The sequence below is a fragment of the Pipistrellus hanaki genome (assembly GCF_964339955.1).
Source record: "Pipistrellus hanaki genome assembly, chromosome: 16".
In the NCBI taxonomy this organism is placed as follows: Eukaryota; Metazoa; Chordata; class Mammalia; order Chiroptera; family Vespertilionidae; genus Pipistrellus; species Pipistrellus hanaki.
The window spans coordinates 7,389,743-7,412,201 of record NC_140518.1 but is presented as its reverse complement, the minus strand read 5'-3'; the positions used below and the strand labels follow the sequence as shown (position 1 = coordinate 7,412,201).

At 45.4% G+C, this 22,459-nt stretch overlaps 1 protein-coding gene across 2 annotated transcripts; it reads left to right on the top strand.

The window, feature by feature from the left end:
• The first annotated feature begins 988 nt into the window (after positions 1-988).
• Positions 989-19,445, top strand: CASC3 (CASC3 exon junction complex subunit). 2 transcript variants are annotated; one of them, XM_084862206.1, is made up of 14 exons: positions 989-1,282; positions 1,681-1,708; positions 2,041-2,078; positions 8,499-8,657; positions 8,742-8,881; positions 9,379-9,555; positions 9,702-10,393; positions 13,295-13,359; positions 13,865-13,979; positions 14,218-14,316; positions 14,542-14,756; positions 16,326-16,445; positions 16,686-16,749; positions 17,674-19,445. In XM_084862206.1, the coding sequence occupies exons 1-13, from the start codon at positions 1,052-1,054 to the stop codon at positions 16,707-16,709; spliced, it is 2,103 nt and encodes a 700-aa protein (XP_084718332.1). In that variant the 5' UTR covers positions 989-1,051; the 3' UTR covers positions 16,710-16,749; positions 17,674-19,445. The 2 variants fall into 2 exon arrangements, with proteins under 2 accessions (XP_084718332.1, XP_084718331.1); XM_084862205.1 differs by having other exon boundaries at positions 1,010-1,282; positions 17,679-19,445.
• The last annotated feature ends 3,014 nt before the right edge of the window (positions 19,446-22,459 follow it).

The window sequence follows — 22,459 nt, the reverse complement described above, 5'->3', positions numbered from 1 at the left end:
CTTGTAAAGATATCACACATGAACGAATCCTGTGCTGTGCCACAGGGACCTTTTTCTGATATATATTAAGGTGTATTCTTGTAGGTACACTAATAACTTAGCTCACCTATCTTGTATGTATATGTCCAAAGAAAATACTAGTGGGGGAAAAGGTTTACAGTTGTTTGTATGGAATACAATAGCTAATAAATAGTAATACAAGAATAAACTTGTAGGTACTCAACTGTAAACCTACTTTTGCTCCACCTGGTATACTGGGTTTTTTTCGTACTGACAAAAAAATTTTTCAGTCTTGCTAAAATCAAAGCATTTCCTCATCTGGTTAACAAGGAAATCATGCCACTACATTAAACCAATGACGGTTCCTAATCATCTCTTTTTTAAATCAGTTCTAAAATCTTGTAAGACTTAGCATCATGCCAGCCTGCACTTTGGGAGAGGTGGTGGCTGGGGTAGAGAGATACATGAATAAATGGAGAGGAAATGAGAACGAAGGGAACGTGCAACTGTAAATCCTCGGGCTTCACTGCAGACATCATGGCTTTTCCTTCGCCCTTTAGCCTAAAATGGGACGGGGTGGCAATCCTGATGATGCGGCACTACTTCAGAAGTTTACCTTGGCTCGTGATTTCACCAAATTCAGTAAAATGATCTGCTTCCAACGTAGGCAGAAACAAGAAATCGAAAAATAAACCACAACAGCTCTAATGCCGCAGTGAAGCTGTGACAGGTCGACGCCTTCCACTCGGGAAGCCCAAGATGGCCGGGCGAGCGGCCGAAAGAGGCTACCCAAACGCAGATCGCCCTCGCCCCGAGCCTGCCCGAAAGGAAGTCAGAAGGCGCGCCCCGCCCCCTGACGTAACCGATTACGTAATCCCGCTCGCCCGCAAACGTGCCGCAGCGCGCTAGGCCCGCCCCCCGCGCCCCGCCCCCGAGAAGCGGGAGGTCAGTGCCTCACGCGAAGCATGCTGGGACTAGCTTTCCAGCCTCCCGGCGGCCCCCGCGACGGGCGTACGTCAGGAACTGGCTGCGGGCGGCCGTTCTCCGTAAGATGGCTGACCGGCGGCGGCAGCGCGCTTCGCAGGACACAGAGGACGAGGAGTCCGGTGCTTCCGGCTCAGACAGCGGCGGCTCCCCGGCTCGGGGCGGCGGGGGCTGCAGCGGTAGCACCGGAGGCGGCGGCAGCGGCTCTCTGCCTTCCCAGCGCGGAGGCCGAGCCGGGGCCCTCCATCTGCGGCGGGTGGAGAGCGGGGGGGCCAAGAGCGCCGGGGAGTCTGAGTGTGTGAGTGCGCGCGGGCGGGGCGCGGTGGTCGGGGCGGCGGCTGGCCGGCCGGGGGCGGGGTGTGCAGGTGATGGTGGGAGGCTGAGAGTCGGGGATCGAGGCCGAGGCACATTGTGTTGGAGTAGAGGACGGCTATCCCGGGGCGATTTGCATCCGGAGCCCCCAGGGAAGAGGAGGGGTCGGGGGTTTCTGGGAGGAGTGCGGAGCCGCTGCGGATTGACAGCGAATGTTATTCACAAACGGGGCCGAAGGCGAAGAAGAGACCGGACCTCCCTCCGATGCTGCTTGTTAAATAAAGATGTGCCCATCCTCATCTCCCTTTTTGACTATTTTGTGTTGAGTCTCCAGCTCTCCGCCCTCTGGAAATCACTGCATAACCCATGACTTCTTTCTTTCAGGAGAGTGAAGATGGCATCGAGGGCGATGGTGAGTAGCATCATGGTGGTATTTTTGCCCCAAAACTCAGGTCACCTGTTTCCAGCAGGTGACATCTCGGGATGTTAGGGATTTTTGGGGGGGGGGGGGGGGCGGGGCGGGGGGAGAGTGGTACAGAGTGTCTCTTTGTAGCATAATACCAAAGAACATAACGTTTTAGCGGTATGATCTTTGAGCCCGTTTCCCATCTGTAAATGGGGACTATAATTTTACCTACTTCATAGGTTGATATCAGATTTAAATTATATTTAGCAGTCAGGAAATGTAATTATAATCATTTCTGTTATTTTTTTTTTCTTGACATATTTCTGTTTTCTTTTCAGCTGTTCTCTCGGATTATGAAAGTGCAGAAGACTCAGAAGTGAGTGTGATAGGTTTTTTCCTTTGATGTCTATATTTAAGTGTATTTTAAAAACATGTGTGTATATATATGCCTGTGGTTCAAAGGTATCATGACCTACTTGTTACTCTTTTGCATTCTTTATGCTTTGGAAAAGCTGATACATAAGGTTTTTTTAAAAAACATTTTTAGTTTTATTTATTGACTATAGAAAGAGAGAAACACCGATTTGTTTTGATCATTCATACATTCATTCATTCATGTGTGTGTTCTCACTGGAGATCGAACCTGCAACCTTGTTGTATTGGGATGATGCTTTAACCCAGTGGTCTGCAAACTCGTTAGTCAACAGAGCCAAATATCAACAGTACGATTGAAATTTCTTTTGAGAGCCAAATTTTTTAAACTTAAACTATATATGTAGGTATATTGTTATTAACTTAATTAGGTTACTCCTAAGCTGCCCTTTGCTAAAAACTCAAGGGGCCAAAGAGCCGCATGTGGCTCGCGAGCCGCAGTTTGCCAACCACTGCTCTAATCAACTGAATTACCAGGGCCCAAAAGGTCTTGTTCATTTAGAACAGGGGTGGGAACCTTTTTTCTGACAAGGGTCATTTGGATATTTATAACATCATTTGCGGGCCATACAAAATTATCAACTTAAAAATTATGTTGCTATGAAAAAAGCTAGATTTATTGAGAGAGACATGTTGATTGGTCGCTCCCTGTTCTCAGTTTTGCTTTCCATTGAAGACCTGTTGATTATCTCAGCGTTCTGTCTGCAGATCCACTTCTCTCTGCTTTCTCTGGCACTGACGCTAATTTGGTACGGGTCTTGTGGCTGTTGGTGCTTTGTTCTTTGTGTGTGTGTGTGTACTTTGTTATGTGCATTTATTTTAGGATACCTTGTAACCTAGGTTTTTTATTTTTGTTTTGTTTTGTTTTTTGTGTTATTAGAAGGGTTTTGATTTTGTTGTCTAGAAGTTCTCATTTCATGTGGATATTTGAAGATCAAAAACTATGCTACTACAGCTGAAACCGGTTTGGCTCAGTGGATAGAGCGTCGGTCTGCCGACTCAGGGGTCCCGGGTTCGATTCCGGTCAAGGGCATGCACATTGGTGGGGGGTGTGCAGGAGGCAGCTGGTCGATGTTTCTAGCTCTCTGTCCCTCTCCCTTCCTCTCTCTGAAAAATCAATAAAATATATATATTTTTTAAAACACAAAAAACTATGCTATTGTCATTTTTTCAGAATCCTTCAAGAAATTTTTTTAAAGAAACTTGACTCTGAAGGGAGAGGCGAGAGAGAGAGAGAGAGAGATGGTAGCTGGAAAGAAGCCTATGAGGTTAAGAGAGGGTTTGTTGGTTATTTTTTAAAGTTGGAGACTCAAGTATGGTTAAAGATGGAAAGAATGAGTAAAAGGGAAGGAAAGAGGAGGGAGTAGGCAATGTATGGTGGTGCTTGACTGAGCGCGTGAGAAATAGGGACGTGACCGGGAAACATCTTCGGTTGTAACTATGGAGAGGTGGGAAGGACGGTGTGTGGGAAGAAGCCGTGTTCCCTTCTTTGTTTTGTTTTCTCTGAGAAATAGAAGGGAAGACATGAAGAGGTGGGTGGAGAGTAGAGGTTAGAGTTGTGAGACTAGCCGAAACCGGTTTGGCTCAGTGGATAGAGCGTCGGCCTGCGGACTCAAGGGTCTCGGTTTCGATTCTGGTCAAGGGGCATGTACCTTGGTTGTGGGCACATCCCCGATAGGGGGTGTGCAAGAGGCTGCTGATCGATGTTTCTCTCTCATCATGTTTCTAGCTCTCTATCCCTCTCCCTTCCTCTCTGTGAAAAATCAATAAAATATATATTAAAAAAAAAGAATAGTAGTGAGACTAGCCTGGCCGGCGTGGCTCAGTGGTTGAGCTTCTAACTATGAGCCAGGAGGTCACAGTTTGATTCCCGGTCTGACTGGGAATCAGACCACTTCATGGGTCAACACTCAACCACTTAGCCACACTAATTCTATGTGTTTTTTTGTTTGTTTGTTTGTTTTAATATATATATATATATATATATATATATATATATATATATATATTTAATATATTTTATTGATTTTGTACAGAGAGGAAGGGAGAGAGATTCAGAGTTAGAAACATCGATGAGAGAGAGTCATCGATCAGCTGCCTCTTGCACTGGGGATATGCCCGCAATCCCTACTGGGCAATCCCCAGCTGCCTACTGGGGATATGCCCGCAATCAAGGTACATGCTCTTTACCGGAATCGAACCCGGGACTCTTCAGTCCCCAAGCCGACACTCTATCCATTGAGCCAAACCGGTTTCGGCTGTTTTAAAATATATTTTATTGATTTTTCACAGAGAGGAAGGGAGAGGGATAGAGAGCTAGAAACGTCCATGAGAGAGAAACATCAACCAGCTGCCTCTTGCACACCCCCTACTGGGGATGTGCCTGCAACCAAGGTAAATGCCCTTGACTGGATTGAACCCGGGACCCTTGAGTCCGCAGGCTGACGCTCTATCCACTGAGCCAAACTGGTTTCTGCTAATTCTGTTTTTTAATGCATCTACAGATATATGTGGCCATTACCACAGTTTTAGAACATTTTTATCACCTTAGAAAAAACCCTGTCATTGAGTTATCACCCCTGCCCCTAGTTCCTCCATCTGCATCTCCCCTAAGCAACCACAAGTGTACTTTCTGTGTCTAGAGATTTCCCTGTTCTGGCCTTTCATATGAATGGAATCATATAACATGTAGACTGGTGTGACTGGCTTCTTTCACCTAGCTAGTTTTTTAGTAAATTGTAGCATGCATTAGTACCTTCATTCTGTTTTCTGATTGAATAATATTTCGTTGTATGGATAGGTCACATTTTGTTCACCCATTCATCCATTGATAGACATTTGGGTTATTACTAATTTTTTGTTATGAGTAATGCTGCTATAATGCTGCTATTTCACGTTTTTGTGTGGAAATATGTTTCATTTATCTTGGGAATGTACCTATGACTGGGATTGCTGAGTCATTTGGTAACTCTGTTTAATCGTTTTAGGAACAGCCAAACTGTTATCCAAAGCAGCTGCACCAGTTTACATTCCCAAAAGCAATGTATGGGAATTCTAATTTCTCCACATGCTAGACAGCACTTGTATTGTCTTGATTTTTTTATTCCAGCCATCTTAGTAGATATGACATGGTATCTCATTTCAGTTTGCATTTTCCTGATGACTAATGATGTTGAGCATTTTTTCTTGTGCATATCAGCTAATTTGCATACTTTCTTAGAGAAAGTGCTATTCAGATACTCTGTCTTTTTTTTTTTTAATTTGTTTTTATTGGTTTTGGAGAGAGTGGAAGGGAGGAGGAGAGAGAGAAAGAAACATTGATGTGAGAGAAACACATTGATTGGTTGACCCCACACCTGCCCTTGCTGGGCTAGGGATCGAACCTTTAACCCAGGTACACGCCCTTGCCCTGGAATCAAACCCATGACCCTTCATTTTGCAGGCCAGTACTCTAACCACTGAACACACAGCTGAGGGTTTTGACGTTCAGTATGTTTTTTCTTTTGTTGCTTGTGCTGTTGGTGTCATACCTAAGAAGCCTTTGCTGAATCCATGCCAGACCCAAAGTCATCAAGATTAGCCCCATGTTTGTTTCTTTAATTATTATTTATTATTTGTTGTTTCACTTACTTATGCATTCATTGATTGATTCTTGTATGTGCTCTGACTGGGAATTGAACCCGAAACCTTGGTATAGCCGGTTGATACTACGCAGCTGAGCTACCTGGCCAGGGCTTAACCATTATGTTTTCTTCTAAGAATTTTATCATTTTAGCTCTTATATTCAGGTTTTTGATCCATTTTGAGTTAATTTTTGTGTATGGGGTGAAGTAAGTGGCAGTTTTGATCAAAGTCTAGGGTATTTAAATTTAGGATTTAAAAAGTAAAGCAGGTTTACTTTAAAAACTGCATAACAATTCCAGGTGTTGACAAAATATTCAACCTGTAGAGAATTTGTGAGCGTGTATTGGAGCCAAACTGGTGACATAACACAGGGAGCAAGATCTCAAATGCTCCGGAGAATAACAGTTTTATTGATTATTTTATGCATTTGAAATTAAGGAGTGAATGTAAGGAAGATTACATGGAGGTGGGGAAAAGCAATGAGGGTTGGATTACAGGATAGTTAACAAGATTATGTGCTCTTTTGAGGGTGGTTGCTTATTTAAAGGTGTATTAACCTACAAGTACAGAAACAATGGACAGGGCTTACTTAAGGCAAAGATACACCTTTTACTGAAGAAGTTATAAGCCTGAGGCGTTACACCCACCATGACCTGTCCAGTTAGTAACTTACGATCAGATCATCCTGTGAGGGTACTTTTTTTTTTTTTTAATTGATTTCAGAGAGGAAGGAAGAGGGGAGAGAGAAATATCGATGATAGAGAATCATTGATTGGCTGCCTCCTGCACACCCCCTACTGGGGATTGAGCCTGCAACCTGGGCATGTGCCCTTGATTGGAATCCAACCTGGGAATTTTCAGTCCGCAGACTAACCCTCTATCCACTGAGCTAACCCAGCTAGGGCAAGGGTGCTTTCCATTGAAATCCTTGTTTCACTCACAGGTAAGGCTGGTCTGTAGTGTGGCCGTGGAAATGGTTGGCTGAAGTGGAGGTGAAGACTGTGAACTCATTGCTAAAGTATTAAAGTTAATGACAGGGCGGGCCTAGGCAGAGGCACGGAGGTGTAGGCAGGTGATAGGCGCCCCCAGGGGAGCAGGAGTTTAAAATGAGGCTGGAGGAGTTGGATCTGGAAGAGACATTGAGAACAAGGAAGAACCCCCCTCTTACTCTGAAATGCGTGGAGTGGCGAATGAGCTAACACCACCGCAGTGAGAATTTTGCTAAAAAAGCGATTGAGTTAGAGGAGAGTTAGGCATTTGAGTGGGGAGAGTGCTCTCTGAAGTGGAGTCAGCAGTGGGGAGTTTGTCTCTGGAAAAGGGTTTGATGTTAGCTCTGAGTCAAAACGGTGTGACCCTGGAGAGCACTTTGGCTTCAGTTAGATCAGACTTTGACTAATCTGGCATCTCCTCAGCACTATGCCATTGTGTCTTCCTGCCCTGCCTGGAAACAAAATTAGTTGTCTCATTTGACATTCTACCAGACTAGAGGAGGTGGAGCATAAAACGAAGTTCCCTTATTAATCATGATACTATTTTAAGATGTTTAAATTCAGAGTGTGTGTGTGTGAGAGAGAAAGAGAGAGAGAGAGGGAGGGGGAGAGAGAGAGATATTAGTTAAGGTCCCATAAAGCACCAAGCAAGATTCTTGCAATTTTTGCTTCAGAACCTGCTTGGAACCTAGGATCAAGGAAAGAAGTGAATGATTCCCACACACCTATCCCCATTTCAAGAGGAGGGAAAACTTCTTATGGTTGAGGGAAAATGGAAGGAATCAAGGGTATTTGGTTGTTAAAAAGCTATGGATAAAGGCTTAGTGCAGGTAGGATTAAGCAGTCTTCCTCAGTTCTGTGGGTTTCATACCAGTACCACCTTTCTGAAAATCTAATCCCAGATATTAAAGGCCAAAATGCCCAGATGCTGAACAGAGAAGAATGGGGAAGAGGAATTAATTGGCTTGTTTGGACTGATCAGGCTGATTCAGCTCTCTTTGAAGAAAGGGCAAGAACTTAGAGCATCTTGCCTCATCAGGAAACTGACAGTGAGTCTCTGATCAGATTCCTGAGGCCAGCCTGGGTCTAGTTACAAAAGGGTGTGGTTCAGGCTCAGGTCAGACCCAGAATCCGGGACCCTTCACTTTGCAGGCCGACGCTCTATCTACTGAGCAAAACTGGCTAGGGATGCTTTTAATTTTTAAGTTTGTTAGAAAATGTTTTCCTAAAGAATGGAAAACTTTAAAATGCACCTTTCAGCCCTATCTGGTTTGGCTCAGTGGATAGAGCATCGGCCTACAGGTTCGATTCTTGTAGGGTACTACAAGGTCCCAGGTTCGATTCTGGTCAAGGGCATATACCTTGGTTGTGGGCACATCCCCAGTAGGGGTTGTGCAGGGGGCAGCTGACTGATGTTTCTCTTTCATCTGTGTTTTTAACTCTCTATCCCTCTCCCTTCCTCTCTGTAAAAAATCAATAAGATACATTTTAATAAATAAAATGCACCTTTCAGCCCTGGTTGGAGTGTTGTCCCATACACCAAAAAAGGTTGTGGGTTCACTCCAATTGGGACACATAGCTAGGTTGCTGGTTTGATCATTGGTCAGTTGGAGCATGTAAGCAGGCAACCGATGGATGTTTTTCCCCTTCCTTCTGGAGTCAATGAAAAACATCCTCTGATGAGGATTTTTTTTTTTTTTTAAGTACCTTTCAGATCTTTTCTCCACAGATGACAGGAAAACTTTTTTCAGGGTGAAGAAGGGGAGTACAGTGAAGAGGAAAACTCCAAAGTGGAGCTGAAATCAGAAGCCAATGATGCTGCTAATTCTTCAGCAAAAGAAGAGAAGGGAGAAGAAAAGCCGGACTCCAAAGGCACTGTGACGGGAGAGCGGCAGAGCGGGGATGGGCAGGTCAGTACCCAGCAAAGGCCTCCGTTTTGGGGCTGGAAGAGGGGCTTTCCGCGTTAGAGGAGTAAGGAGCCCTTTGTCCCCCAGGAGAGCACAGAGCCTGTGGAGAACAAAGTCTCCAAGCATTTGGATGACGACGAAGATCGGAAGAACCCTGCATACATACCCCGGAAAGGGCTCTTCTTTGAGCATGATCTTCGAGGGCAAACTCAGGAGGAGGAAGTCAGGTAACAGCCGCTGTTACTGTAGTATATAGATTCAGTGTTTACTGTATGCTAGGCCCTTTGCTGGAGTGCTTTACCGGCATTCACAACGTTTTTAAGGTAAGTATTACCTCTTTACAAATGAGGAAGGTGAAGCTTAGAATATTTGGTAACTCTTGGTGCGGCAACTAGGATCCACACCTACCCTCCACTTGCCTTCCCTAATCCGAGCTCGAGGCCTGTGGGATATGAAGCACTTGCATAGGCTGCCGTATAGTAAAGGTATTTCCTAGGTGCTGAGTAGTTTGAAGTGAAACCTTTATTTCTGTTCCTGTTGCATTTGAGCCCAGCAAGCCCTGAGGTACTGCTTCACTCTTGCTTTTGGGAGGCCTGCTTTAAATCTGGAAAGAGGGAAAGACTACAAGCTGCTTCTGATTCCATGCCCACCCCTGTTTGTTTCATGAACATCTTTACTTGACAGATTCTGCCAACCTAAGACACTTTTTCCTGGTTTTATCCAGACCCAAGGGGCGTCAGCGGAAGCTGTGGAAGGATGAGGGTCGCTGGGAACATGACAAGTTCCGGGAAGATGAGCAGGCCCCGAAGTCCCGCCAGGAGCTCATTGCTCTTTACGGGTATGACATCCGTTCAGCTCACGATCCTGATGACATCAAACCCCGAAGAATCCGGAAACCCAGGTGAGGAAATTTTGGAGCCTAGATTATTGATATTGTAGAAAGGACTCGGCTTTTAAAATACCATTCCAGCAAATAATTGAATGGGTGAGGAATATGGGACATCTTCCTGACTTTCAGTGTAAGACTTCTTTATCTCATTTGTTCAGGTTTGGGAGTCCTCCACAAAGAGATCCAAACTGGGTTGGTGAGCGGCCAAACAAGTCCCATCGCCACCAGGGTCCCGGGGGGACCCTCCCACCAAGGACATTTGTCAACAGGAAAGCTGCAGGGACCGGTCGCATGTCTGCCCCTAGGAACTACTCTCGATCTGGGGGCTTCAAGGAAGGTCGTGCTGGATTCAGGCCTGTGGAGACTGGCGGACAGCATGGTGGCCGGTCTGGTGAGACTGTTAAACATGAGAGTAGTTACCGGTCACGGCGCCTGGAGCAGACCCCAATGCGGGATCTGTCTCCAGAAGAAGATGCTCCAGTGCTTGGCAGTCCTGAGAAGGAAGAGGTGGCCTCAGAGACACCAGCTCCTGTTTCTGCTCCTGACACTGCACCCCCGCCCCCTGACAGACCTATTGAGAAGAAGTCCTATTCCCGTGTAAGAAGAACCAGAACCAAAGCTGGAGATGCAGTCAAGATTGCAGAGGAGATGCCGCCTCTACCTGAAGGGCTGACCCCCACCCCTCAAGTTCCAGAAACTACTCCTCCTTCACCTGCTAAGGCTGGGAACTGGGAGGCTCCAGTGGATTCTGCTACAAGTGGACTTGAGCAAGATGTGGCACAATTGAGTATAACAGAGCAGAATTGGAATCCAGGGCAACCTTCATTCCTGCCACCACGCGAACTTCGGGGTAGGTACCTTAGGGTTAGTAACCAGATGATCCCCCACCACCAACCCTCACCACCACCCCTTTACAACTCTGGGTTTAGGACATTGGACTTAATTTCAGGGGTGTGGTGTCTGACGAATATCTGTGTTTTCATTAACTGCAAAAAACAGATGTATTCCTGTATATATTCATCCAAGGACCTCATAGCAGTTTTATCTGTTGCCTACTGTTAACCAATAATGAGTTCCTGGCCTGGGCTGGTGAGCTCAGTAGGTTGGAGTGTTGTCCCATACACCTAAAGGTGGTGGGTTTGATTCCTGGTCAGGGTACATTCCTAGGTTGTGGGTTCCATCCCCTGTCAGGGTGCATATAGGAGGCAACCAATTGATGTTTCTCTCACATTGATGTGCCTCTCTCTCTGTCTGTCTCTCTCTCTCTTTCCCTCCCTCCCTCCTTTCTCTCCCTTCCTCTCTCCCTCTAAACATCCTGGGTGAGGATAGGGGGCAAAGGGGGGCGGGGGGGAATGAATTCCTAGGTGCAGAATCCTTTACCACTCTGTAGAATAGTGGAAGAAGAAGGCAGTTTTTTTTTTGTTTGTTTGTTTTTCATATATTCTATTGATCTTTAACAGAGAGGAAGGGAGAGAGACAGAGAGCTAGAAACGTTGATGAGAGAGAAACATCGGCCAGCTGCCTCCTGCACACCCCCCACCGGGGATGCGCCCGCAACCAATGCACATGCCCCTGACAGGAATCGAACCTGGGACCAGAAGGCAGTGTTTTTATTATTTGAGCTGAGCTAATGGCTAAAGTTTGAAGGCAGAAAGTTATTCATTTGAATTTGGATGGGAATCTTTTAATCTCTTTGAAAAGAAAGTCTCTCTAGAGCAGTGGTTCTCAACCTTTCTAATGCCGTGACCCTTTAATACAGTTCATGTTGTGATGACTCCCAACCATAAATTGTTTTCTTTGCTACTTCATAACTGTAATTTTGCTACTGTTAATGAATCATAATGTAAATATCTGTGTTTGCCGATGGTCTTAGGTGATCTTACTACCGTGTTTCCCCGAAAATAAGACATCCTCTGAAAATAAGACCTAGCGCAACTTTGGGAGAAAAAATTAATATAAGACTCTGTCTTATTTTCGGGGAAACAGGATAGCGGTTCTCAACCTGTGGGTCGCAATCCACAGGTTGAGAACTGCTGCTGTAGATAGAGCCTAAGACCCTCGGAAAACACAAATATTTACATTATGATCCATTAACAATAGCAAAATTACAGCTATGAAATAGCAACAAAAATAATTTTATGGCCGAAACTGGTTTGGCTCAATGGATAGAGCGTTGGCCTGTGGACTGAAAGGTCCCGGGTTCGATTCTGGTCAAGGGCATGTCCTTGGTTGCGGGCACATCCCCAGTAGGGGGTGTACAGGAGGCTGATTGATGACTCTCTCATTGATGTTTCTGGCTATCTCCCTCTCTGTGAAAAATCAATAAAATATGTTTTAAAAAAATAATAATTTTATGGTTAAGGGTCACCACAACATGAACTGTATTAAAGGGTCGTGGCATTAGAAAGGTTGAGAACTACTGTTCTAGAGGCTACCTAAAAGAACTTTCTGTAATGATGGTGCATGCATATGTTTTTTTAAATTTATTTTTTAATGATTTCAAAGGAAGGGAGAGGGAGAGAGAGAAAGCAACATCAATGATGAAAGAGAATCATTGATTGGCTGCCTTCTGCATACCTCACACTAGGGATTGAGCCTGCAACTTGGGCATGTGCCCTGGCTGGGAATCAAACCATAACCTCCTGGTTCCTGGGCTGACTCTCAATCACTGAGCCATGGCACAATGGTGCTTTTGAATCCTTAAAATGTGGCCAGGTCTGGGTGACTGAACTTTTCATTTTAAACATTGAAATTTAAATAGCCTCATGTGGTATTGTATTGGACAGCACAATTCTAGAGACTAGGTCCCAACTACCACCCATTTTGCCCATCCTTTGTCTTCCTCCAACCAGATAGATCAAAGAATCTTTTCCCTAGTTTCTGAAATCAGATTTGAACTCAAAGATTGGAAATCCTCATGTAGCCTGAGAGTTTCAGCATCCTTCTCTGGTGTGCATGGTTTTTGAACAGCAAAAACCAGTGTCATCTCAACTGCATCTGGAGTTGATCTTTGGGTCAAGAAGTATACCCTTCCACTGATACCTTATCATCATTTGGGAGAAAAAATCATTGGAAAACAGTCTCTACTATGTAATCTTTTTTGTTGTTGGTCTGAGTCATTTTCAGCCAGAAGGGAATCTCTTCCCAAGCTTCCAAGCCAGACCTGGGTGGCTAGCGTAGGTTATAAACATGCCTCACTTTCCAGTTGTTCAGAAACCCTGGAGCTAATATATTTTTTTAATGTGATGTGCTTATTGTAATCTCCCAGTGATTCTGTGCAGGGCAGTATTTGGTGGGGAAATTTTGAACTTGTATTTTCTCACTGAAGTAATTTTTAAAAATGTTAACGGCTTGATTGCTGTATTAAGGTAATGGTCACTGGGGGCAAATATCCAAATGCTGGTATTGACAGGAAGCAGATATAGTTTAAAAGGGATTCCGGTAGATCAGTTGTTGGCAAACTCATTAGTCATCAGAGCCAAATATCAACAGTACAATGCTTGAAATTTCTTTTGAGAGCCTAAAACCGACTTCTGCGCATGGGCCATGAAGTTTCAGTTGCACGTGGTATTTTGTGGAAGAGCCACACTCAAGGGGCCAAAGAGCCGCATGTGACTCGCGAGCCACAGTTTGCAGATCACTGCGGTAGATTATAAGCAGAAAGCCATTTACGATACTTTATTTTCTTGATGGTATGTTTGAGTTGCACGTCTGTCTGCTCTGCAGCAGTGACTTTTTTGGTGTGTTACAGGTATGCACAACCACATACACATGGGAGCAGGACCTCCACCTCAGTTTAACCGGCTGGAAGAAATGGTACAGAAGGGGAAAAGGGCAGATGGAGGAGGGAGCGGGGAATTCTTTTGAAATCACTTTTCCAATCAATTTCCTATGTTTTGTTTATTTTATTATTTAAAAAAAAATTTTATTTTATTATTTTTAAAATAAATTTTTATTGATTTCAGAGAGGAAGGGAGAAGAAGAGAGAGATAGAAACATCTTTGTTTAGAGAATTCTTGATTAGCTGCCTCCTGCACCCCCACACTGGGGATTGAGCCCACAACCTGGGCATGAGTCCTAACGTGAATCGACCTGAGACCTGGTTCATAGGTTGATGCTCAACCACCGAGTTCTGCCGTCTGGGCACCTGTGTTTTGTTTAATTTGGGTCTCCAGAAATGTAGAGAGTTTAGGTTCAAGTCTTGATGTTTTTTACTGATTTTTCAATTCATTTTTAAACATATGTCATATACAAAGTCCCACTTAAGGAGGGTGGGGACTTGAATGCGAGTCGTCTGCTCAGGCCTATTTCTTTATTTCAGGGTGTCCAGGGTGGGCGAGCCAAACGCTATTCATCTCAGCGGCAGAGACCTGTGCCGGAGCCCCCTGCCCCTCCCGTGCATATCAGTATCATGGAGGGACATTACTATGATCCATGTGAGCTCTTTTCTTAAGGTTGGGGTACCTATTTTGGCTTGGTGAAGCAAACTAAATAGACCAACCTCCTGCCTTCTGCCTTTCTTTCTGACCTGTCACAGTGGTTGTCATTATCTGTTGGTGTTTTCTTCACATGGAAAATTGAGAACATCTCTTAAAGGGTTTGGGAGATGGGCAGACTTGTCCATGTGATAGGAAGAATGAGAGTTTATGAGAATCCCAATGTGATGTTTTACAGTGCAGTTCCAGGGACCAATCTATACCCATGGAGACAGCCCTGCCCCACTGCCTCCTCAGGGCATGATTGTGCAGCCAGAAATGCACCTTCCCCACCCAGGTAAGCATTGCACCTAGCCTGTGTGCTTCCTGTACATGAGCATGTGTGTTGGGGGTTTTACAGACCCCATCCTTCTGAGCTCAGTGCTGCTTGCCTCTGAGGCTGGCCACTCTGCCTACTTGGGCAACAAAGCTCATAGGTCCATCCTGAGGACTTCTATCCCGAGCCTGACTATGCTGGAACTGGCCATTTTCTGTTTTAATTTGTTTTCCTCTCCTTGTTCAGGTTTACATCCCCATCAGACACCGGCGCCTCTGCCCAATCCGGGCCTCTATCCTACACCAGTGTCCATGTCTCCAGGACAGCCTCCGCCTCAGCAGTTGCTTGCTCCTACTTACTTTTCTGCTCCAGGCGTCATGAACTTTGGTAATCCCAGCTACCCTTATGCTCCAGGAGCGCTGCCTCCCCCACCACCTCCTCATCTGTATCCTAATACACAGGTGAGATGGCTAATGAACAGATTTTTATAGGTACACATCCTTTAAATCAGACAGGATTGTGGTATGTGGAGAATGCTCAAGAAATTGGAGAGAATAGTTCAATGCCACTGATTTACATATGATGCCCGGATGCCTCTTAGTGGTCAGCACCTGGAAATGCAGCTTATGTAATGCCCATCATCTGTTTACTATTCTCTTCCATTTTTTAATTTAATTTTTTTTTTTTAATATATTTTATTGATTTTATACAGAGAGGAAGGGAGAGAGAGAGAGAGTTAGAAACATCGATGAGAGAGTGTCATCGATCAGCTGCCTCTTGCACACCCCCTACTGGGGATATGCCCGCAATCAAGGTACATGCCCTTGACCGGAATCGAACCCGGGACCCTTCAGTCCCCAAGCCGACGCTCTATCCATTGAGCCAAACCGGTCCTGGCCCATTTTTTAATTTATTTTAAAAATTTTTATTGACTTCAGAGAACAAGGGAGAGGGAGAGAGAGAAACATCAGTAATGAGAATCATGCCAAAACCGGTTTGGCTCAGTGGATTGAGCGTTGGCCTGTGAACTGAAAGGTCCCGGGTTCAATTCTGGTCAAGGGCACATACCTTGGTTGCGGGCACATCCCCAGTGGGGGGATGCAAGAGGCAGCTGATCGATGTTTCTCTCTCATTGACGTTTCTAGCTCTCTATCCCTCTCAATTCCTCTCTGTATAAAATCAATAAAATATATTTTAAAAAATAATAATAATGAGAATCACTGATTGGCTGCCTCCTTCCTGTATGTCTCCTACTGGGGATCAAGCCCACAACCTGGGCATGTGTTCTTAACCAGAATCGAACCTGGAATCCTCATTCTGCAGGCCAACCCTCTATTCACTTAGCCAAACCAGCTAGGGCTCTTCCATTTCTTTTCTTTTTCTTTTTTTTTAAATATATTTTTATTTATTTTTTACAGAGAGGAAGGGAGAGAGATAGAGAGCTAGAGACGTCAATGAGAGAAACATCGACCAGCTGCCCCTTGCACACCCCCTACCAGAGATGTGCCCGCAACCAATGTACATGCCCTTGACCGGAATCGAACCTGGGACCTTTCAGTCTGCAGACTGATGCTCTACCATTGAGCCAAACCGGCTTCGGCTCTTCCATTTCTTTAGTGGTGTTTCATTTAAGTGTTTTAGTATGTCTTAGGTGGCCATTTATTTAACAGCATAAAGAAACTATTCTGTTTACCAGCCCTATCTCTCCCTGTGCTGCTTAACTCTCCATAAGTTGAAACCATCTGGTATCTAATATCACCACTGAGCTCAGCCTCTTCCATTTGTCAACTGATGGTAGGAATTAGAGAAAGCTGGGCAGTACTTTGAAGAAATAGGAACCGGAGCATAATTAGGCATAATAAGACAGAAATAAATATTCATTTTATTTTTAAGGGGTGCAGCTTAGAGATTTAAAAAATTATAAATTCTGTAATCCTTTTGTTTTTGCGCCTGAATAATGTTTGGTGTTTTCTGTTCATCGCAGTTTGGATTAATTCCTAACTTTCTCTTCTGGCTTGTGGGGTGTCCAGGCCCCATCACAGGTATACGGAGGAGTGACTTACTATAACCCCGCCCAGCAGCAGGTGCAGCCGAAGCCCTCCCCACCCCGGAGGACTCCCCAGCCCGTCACCATCAAGCCTCCGCCTGAGGTATGAGAGCTGCTTCCCAGGCTTTCGGGCGCATCCTACATCGGTGGGCTTTCCTTCTCTCCAGAAGATTTCCCTTTTGTTCTGGGTGTGTTTTTATTAAAACAGTTGTCTTTTTATTATTATTATTATTATTATTATTATTAAGGAATTATATGTGTACATATCTTACCATTGCCCCCCTCTTTTTTTTCTTGTCTTTTTTTAATGACCTGATAATAGATTCTAACTTTATTATTTCAGGTTGTAAGCAGGGGTTCCAGTTAATATGAATTTCTGAATATTTTAAATCTAACATGATATAAAAGTAAGTGCACAACTTACTGTGACTCTCATAAAACATTCTTAAAACTAACGCTCATGATTACTTGTTTAACAGTCGCCTAATTAATTAAGTTGTAACATGGGTTATCATGGGAGGAGGCTTAAAGAAATCCCAAAATTCACTTGTCTTTGTTTTGAGCTTGCATTGAACAGAGTTGAAATAGAAAACATTATTAACGTGGCAGAATTTCATTTGGGAAGCTGCAAGGAAAAAATGCAGGAGGGTATTTTCTATTAAGGAAATTAAATTTGAGGTGTTACCTCCGCCATGAAAAAAAAAAAAAAAAGAATAAAATCTTACCATTTGCGACAGTGTGGATGGATCTACAGGGTATTATGCTAAGTGAAATAAGTCACAAAGAGAAAGACAAATACCATATGATTTCACTTTTACATGGAATCTTAAGAACAAAATGAACTAACAAACCAAGTTGAAATGGACGCATAGACAACAGAGAACAGACTGATGGTCACCAGAGGGGAGGGGTACAAATTGACAGTTATAAAGTAGTCATGGGGAATGTAAAGTATAGCATAGGGAATATAGTCACTAATATTGTAATAACTGTGTGGTACCAGGTGGGTACTGGAAATATCGGGGGAAACACTGTGTCAAGTATATGATTGTTTAACCACTATGCTGAACATCTGAAATACAAAATAATATTGAATGTAAGGCCTAATTGAAAAATAAAAAAGTATATATTAAAAAGCAAATTTAAGATGTTACAGTTAGAGCCAATTCTAAAGGTCATGGAGGAAAAAGGCTATAAGGGTTTTGTTTTTTTTGGGGGGGGGATATTACTTCAAAACACATTTGGAATGTGGCTTTTTGAAAGCAACCTGTAAATACCCAGAAGGCCCACTAACACCTTGGTGGTTCTTCCCTTTTCCCCACTCCTGTCAGAACAGCAGAGGTGAGAACCCAGGAAAGAAGAGAAATACAGCTGGCTGCCTACCACCAGGAGGGCTTCAGAGATAAAGGGAGGCTCCTACCACAGCAGCTGAATGAGGAGGACCCTGGCTTCCTCTGAGGACAGGCTCTGTTAGAGACAGGGAGAAACAAGTGGACTTCCGACTGTCTCCACTCTCTGCTGGAGTTAGTGTGCTCAGAGGAGCAGAGATCAGACAGCCCACACCTAGTCTCCGTCTAGAAACCCAGGTTTTTGGCTCTTCTTCACTTTGTCCTGGGAAATTCAAATGTCTTCTCCCAGGGAAGCTCCTTCCTGTTTGTTTTCTTTTTATCTCCCTCCCCCTCTCTCCCTCTCTCACTTTTCCCTCTTTCTCTGCCTTTAAATGAGACAAGTTCATTTTCCTAGTTTGCTGGCTCCTCTGGTTCCCTTTTGGTTCTTTCCTACAATGCAGATAATTGAGAATTGCCAGCTAGTCTTTTCCCGCCAAATCTACCGCCATCTGGCCTTTCACTTGGTTGGACTTCATTATATACTTGGAGTCTCTTAACTTCTCTAACTCAAAGTGTATGGTAGGAGCCCTTCTTGTTTCGTTTTTTAGGAGCCTGAGTCTCCATCAGGAGTCTCCTAGTCTTCAGGCCTCTACTGAGGATAGAGTCTACAGTGGGGAGAGATGGCAAATCAGATGCTTCTGTGAGAAAGGGAGGGTGGAGTGGGCGCCTTTGCCCTTTAGGGATGTGTGTTCACAGTCCTTAGGGCTCAGTCTTTGAGGTAAGTGGTATAAGGACCTGCTTCTTTCCATCCCTCCTAATACACTCCTTTTCCAATTGCTGTGGACCAATGCATCTCTCTAGAGCAGTGGTTCTCAGCCTTCCTAATGCCTCGACCCTTTAATACAGTTGCTCATGTTGTGGTGACCCCCAACCATAAAATTGTTTTTCTTGCTACTTCATTACTGTAATTCGCTACTGTTATGAATCGTAATGTAAATACCTGTTTTCTGATGGTCTTAGGCGACCCCTGTGAAAGGGTCATTCGACCCCCAAAGGGGTCGCAACCCACAAGTTGAGAACTGCTGCTCTAGAGGCAAATACTATCCAGCAATCTGTCTGTCCTGTCCTTTATACTGCAAGTGTTTTACGTGTTACTACCTTATTTTCCTCGAGTTCTCCTGTCCTTGCAAGCAGAAGGTACTGCACCTGGGCCTAAGGCCTAAGGAAGCCATCACTTCTGCAGCAAGGGCTCCTTTCCTCCCTGTCCATGGCACTGAACCACTTTCCGCTGCCTCTGCGGAAGCGATTCCTATTATTGCAGCACTGTGTCTGCCAAGGGTACCTTGGCCACTGTCTCTGTCCTTCTGTGGAACTTGAGGGAGAAGGTGGCAGCTGTGTCTCTCCCCAAGTAGTCACTGTTTGTATTCCTTCTCTTAAGCAGCTGGCCTGCCCACTCTTGAGTCCATAGTGTGTGGGAGGGAGGAGAGGCACTCAAGCTGTAACCCTTAAGGAAGAGAAATCTAAGAGGTTTTTCCAGGGGAGCTGTTGGTTGTGCCTTTTGGTAGGCTGTTCCCTTTGCCTTAAACCTGAAGATGTCTCCTCAAGCCCGTGGGCAGCATGCCCAGATTGCCAGACCTTAAGACACTGTGACAGTTGTCTATGTTGGTCCGCTGTGTTTCGTTGCAAGAATTTCTTGTTGTCGTTGTTACTGTTTTAAAGGGTACACATTTGTGATCAGTATTGTGACTTGAAGATAATAAAATTTAGACTGTAAACTTGGCTTTTTTGCATTCATTTTGATTTGAGAGGGAGGGAAGATGACTTCTTAATCCCCCAGTCAGTCACAACTTGAGCCGGCTCAAACTTGTGAAATGGAAGCCCACTCAGGTGAGGACCCCCTGTGAAGCCACAAGTGTGTCTACTCCCCACCAGTTATCTTTCCAAACCATATTGCCACATGGACTCCAGGATACCCTGCAGTTTGGAAGTGTCAGGGACAAAAATTAGTGAGATGCTGCATACCTATGTGAAAGTCATATCCCTTAGGCCTGCCTTTGTGTTTGGCAAGTAAGTTTCCCAGGATAATGTGCCAAATGGCAGTACAACTGTACCAAGTCCTAGAAGAGCTGAGGTTCCGCTAGCTTTCTTCCTGAAAAGTAAAGAGTCCAGCTGACACTGAAGTATCAAAGACCACCGTCTAAGAAAGAGGTTCCCGTTAATCTTCACACAGGCAGCGTGGAGGGGCAATTGAAAGACCTCTAGCTGTGGCTCATGCTGCCAGTTACCTTTGCCACTTGGCCTGTGATGAACACAGGGCAGTTCCTACCTTTGAGTTGACTGTTTTCTCCAGATCCTGGGTGTGGTGGAAGTTTACTACAGAAGCTATCCACAATGTGGGGGAGCAGTTGAATTTAATACGGAGCTGGCAGGATCTGTTCTTGAGTCGCACAAATCCTTGTGCACTGGGGGCAAGGACATCATGGCACAACTTAATGACAGTTGGAACTCCCCCTCCACCATGACTTTCCTCACCTCTGTCCCCATTCCTCTTCAAATCATAACCGTTTGCTTCCCTTCTTCCCCATAGGGTGATGGGTATTTCTGGGCCTGATGTGGGGTCGTGTAAATAGTGCCAGGCAGCCTTGGGGGTGGTTACTGGCAGGAGGAATGAGCGGTTTAAGATACTTCCCCCTCACCCTTGCCTCTTGCTTCTTCAAATCCCATTGCTCTCTGTTGCCCTGGTAACCAGCTCAGCGAGAAGAAACTCAAGCTCAGCAAAGCCCCCAGGTTCTCCGTCCTTCCAGCCTGCCTCTCCGTGGCGAGAAAGGAGGAGTGTAAGGGCAGACAGAATGGGCCTTAGGTAGCCTTTGCTCATACCCTTCTTGGAAGTCCATGGGCTTTTTGCCTGCATCTCCTCACAGTTAATTATACCACCCTCTTTCCCTCATTTTCTTCCGTGATAGACCATAGGTGCCCTCCACCCCTTGGGTCAGCACACACGTCTGCTATCCTGTGGGTGAAAGATAAAGAATCCCAGTCAGTATCTGCAGCCCACTTGGGTTGGGGTGTCCCTCCGGGGCAGTAATTTTCAATCCTGCCTATTTTAATTACTTGGGGATCTTTTTTTAAAAATACCACAGTTCAACATTGTGGCTCAGTGGTTGAGCATCAACCTATGAACTAGGAGGTCACGGTTGCTTCCTGGTCAGGAATTTCGGTTGCGGGCTCCATCCCCAGTGGGGTGTGCAGGAAGCAGCCGATCAATGATTCTCATCCTTGATGTTCCTCTCATCCTCTCCCTTCCTGTTTGAAATCAATAAAAATACATTTTAAAAAAATACCACAGATCTTGGCTCCCTCTCAGTATTTTTTAAAATATATTTTTATTGATTTCAGAGAGGGAGAGAGAGAAAAACATCAATAATGAGAATCGTTGATTGGCTGCTGCCTGCTGACCCCTTAGTGGGGATCGAGCTTGCAACCAGGGCTTATGTCCTTGACCAGAATCGAACCCAGGACCCTTCAGTCCGCAGGCCAACACTCTTATCCACTGAGCCAAATCAGCCAGGGCTCACAGTATTTTTGAAAAGCTCCCCTGGATTCCGGTGTGCAGTGGGATAAGTACCACTGCTGTTCAAGGAGAACCATGGCTGCTTTCCTCCCTGATTTAAGTCTTGAACTTACTCTCTGCCTGATGTCATTGAGCAGTCGGAGGGATCCTGGGGTCCTGCTCCCAAAGCTTCCAGTTTCTAGAATTCTCTCTGCCCCTTTTATTTTTAGCCCCCACACTCTCTACACTTGCCAGTTCTTCCCCCTTCCTAACCGACAATCCCAAATCCTGCCCGGAGAGGAGGTTACCAAGGCAACCAGCTTAATCTGGTAACGGTGGCATGTGCTGGAGTGGAACCCTCCCCTTTTCTTATTTGGTTCATAAAATGCCTGGAGAGCTCCGAGCCACTCCAGCCAGTTGCCCCTCTTAACCCCAGGAGTATTGGGGTATCTACTAAAGGGAGCCCAGGAAGCTAATACTTGGATCTCTATTTCAGCTTCTTGGCCAAAACTGCGCTCTCTCCTACTTACTGTTCCCTTTCTAAACCCACAAACATATGGGTAAGCAAGCTCATTTCTGTGAACACATGCTCTAGCATACATAGGACCAGACATGCGCACACCCCAATATGCCAGTAGTGCACACCCTGTCCAATTCTACCACCACTCCCAGCCTTTGGCATTCCTGTCCCTGCCTGGTTGGTACACAGTAAGTGGGTGCGGCGTTGTCCAAGGCGCCTCAACCCATCTGGGACCTGGTGCCACTCCCCAACCTCGTTACCTTAATCTCAGTGTGCTTACACTGAGCCCACCTCCTCCTCAGGAACAGAATGCTCCTGGCACAGGCCTCAGGAGTAAGGATTATTTGGAGTGCAAGTTTGGCACCACTTGCCCCCACTCCATGGTTGTGTCAACTCTGGGGAGCTCTCTATGTGATGTCACATGGCAGCACAGGTCACCCATCTCCACAGCCCTGCTGCTTTCTGCTGCCAGCTGGGCTTCGGTGCCCTTGTGCTCCCGGTCTCCTCCCCCTGCCTACTGTCTCTCCTCACCCCAACTAGACCTGCCACAACCTGCTGCTCCCCACCTGGCTCCCGCCTGCCTGCCAGTACCTGCCTCTCGCAGGCCAGGCCCTCGCCATCTACTGAGCCCTGCCAGAAAGGTTAGTTGAGAGCCGCCACCAGGGCCAGTGCCAATCCACCCAAGGCCTTCCCAGCCCTTCTCGCAAGAAGGGAGATAA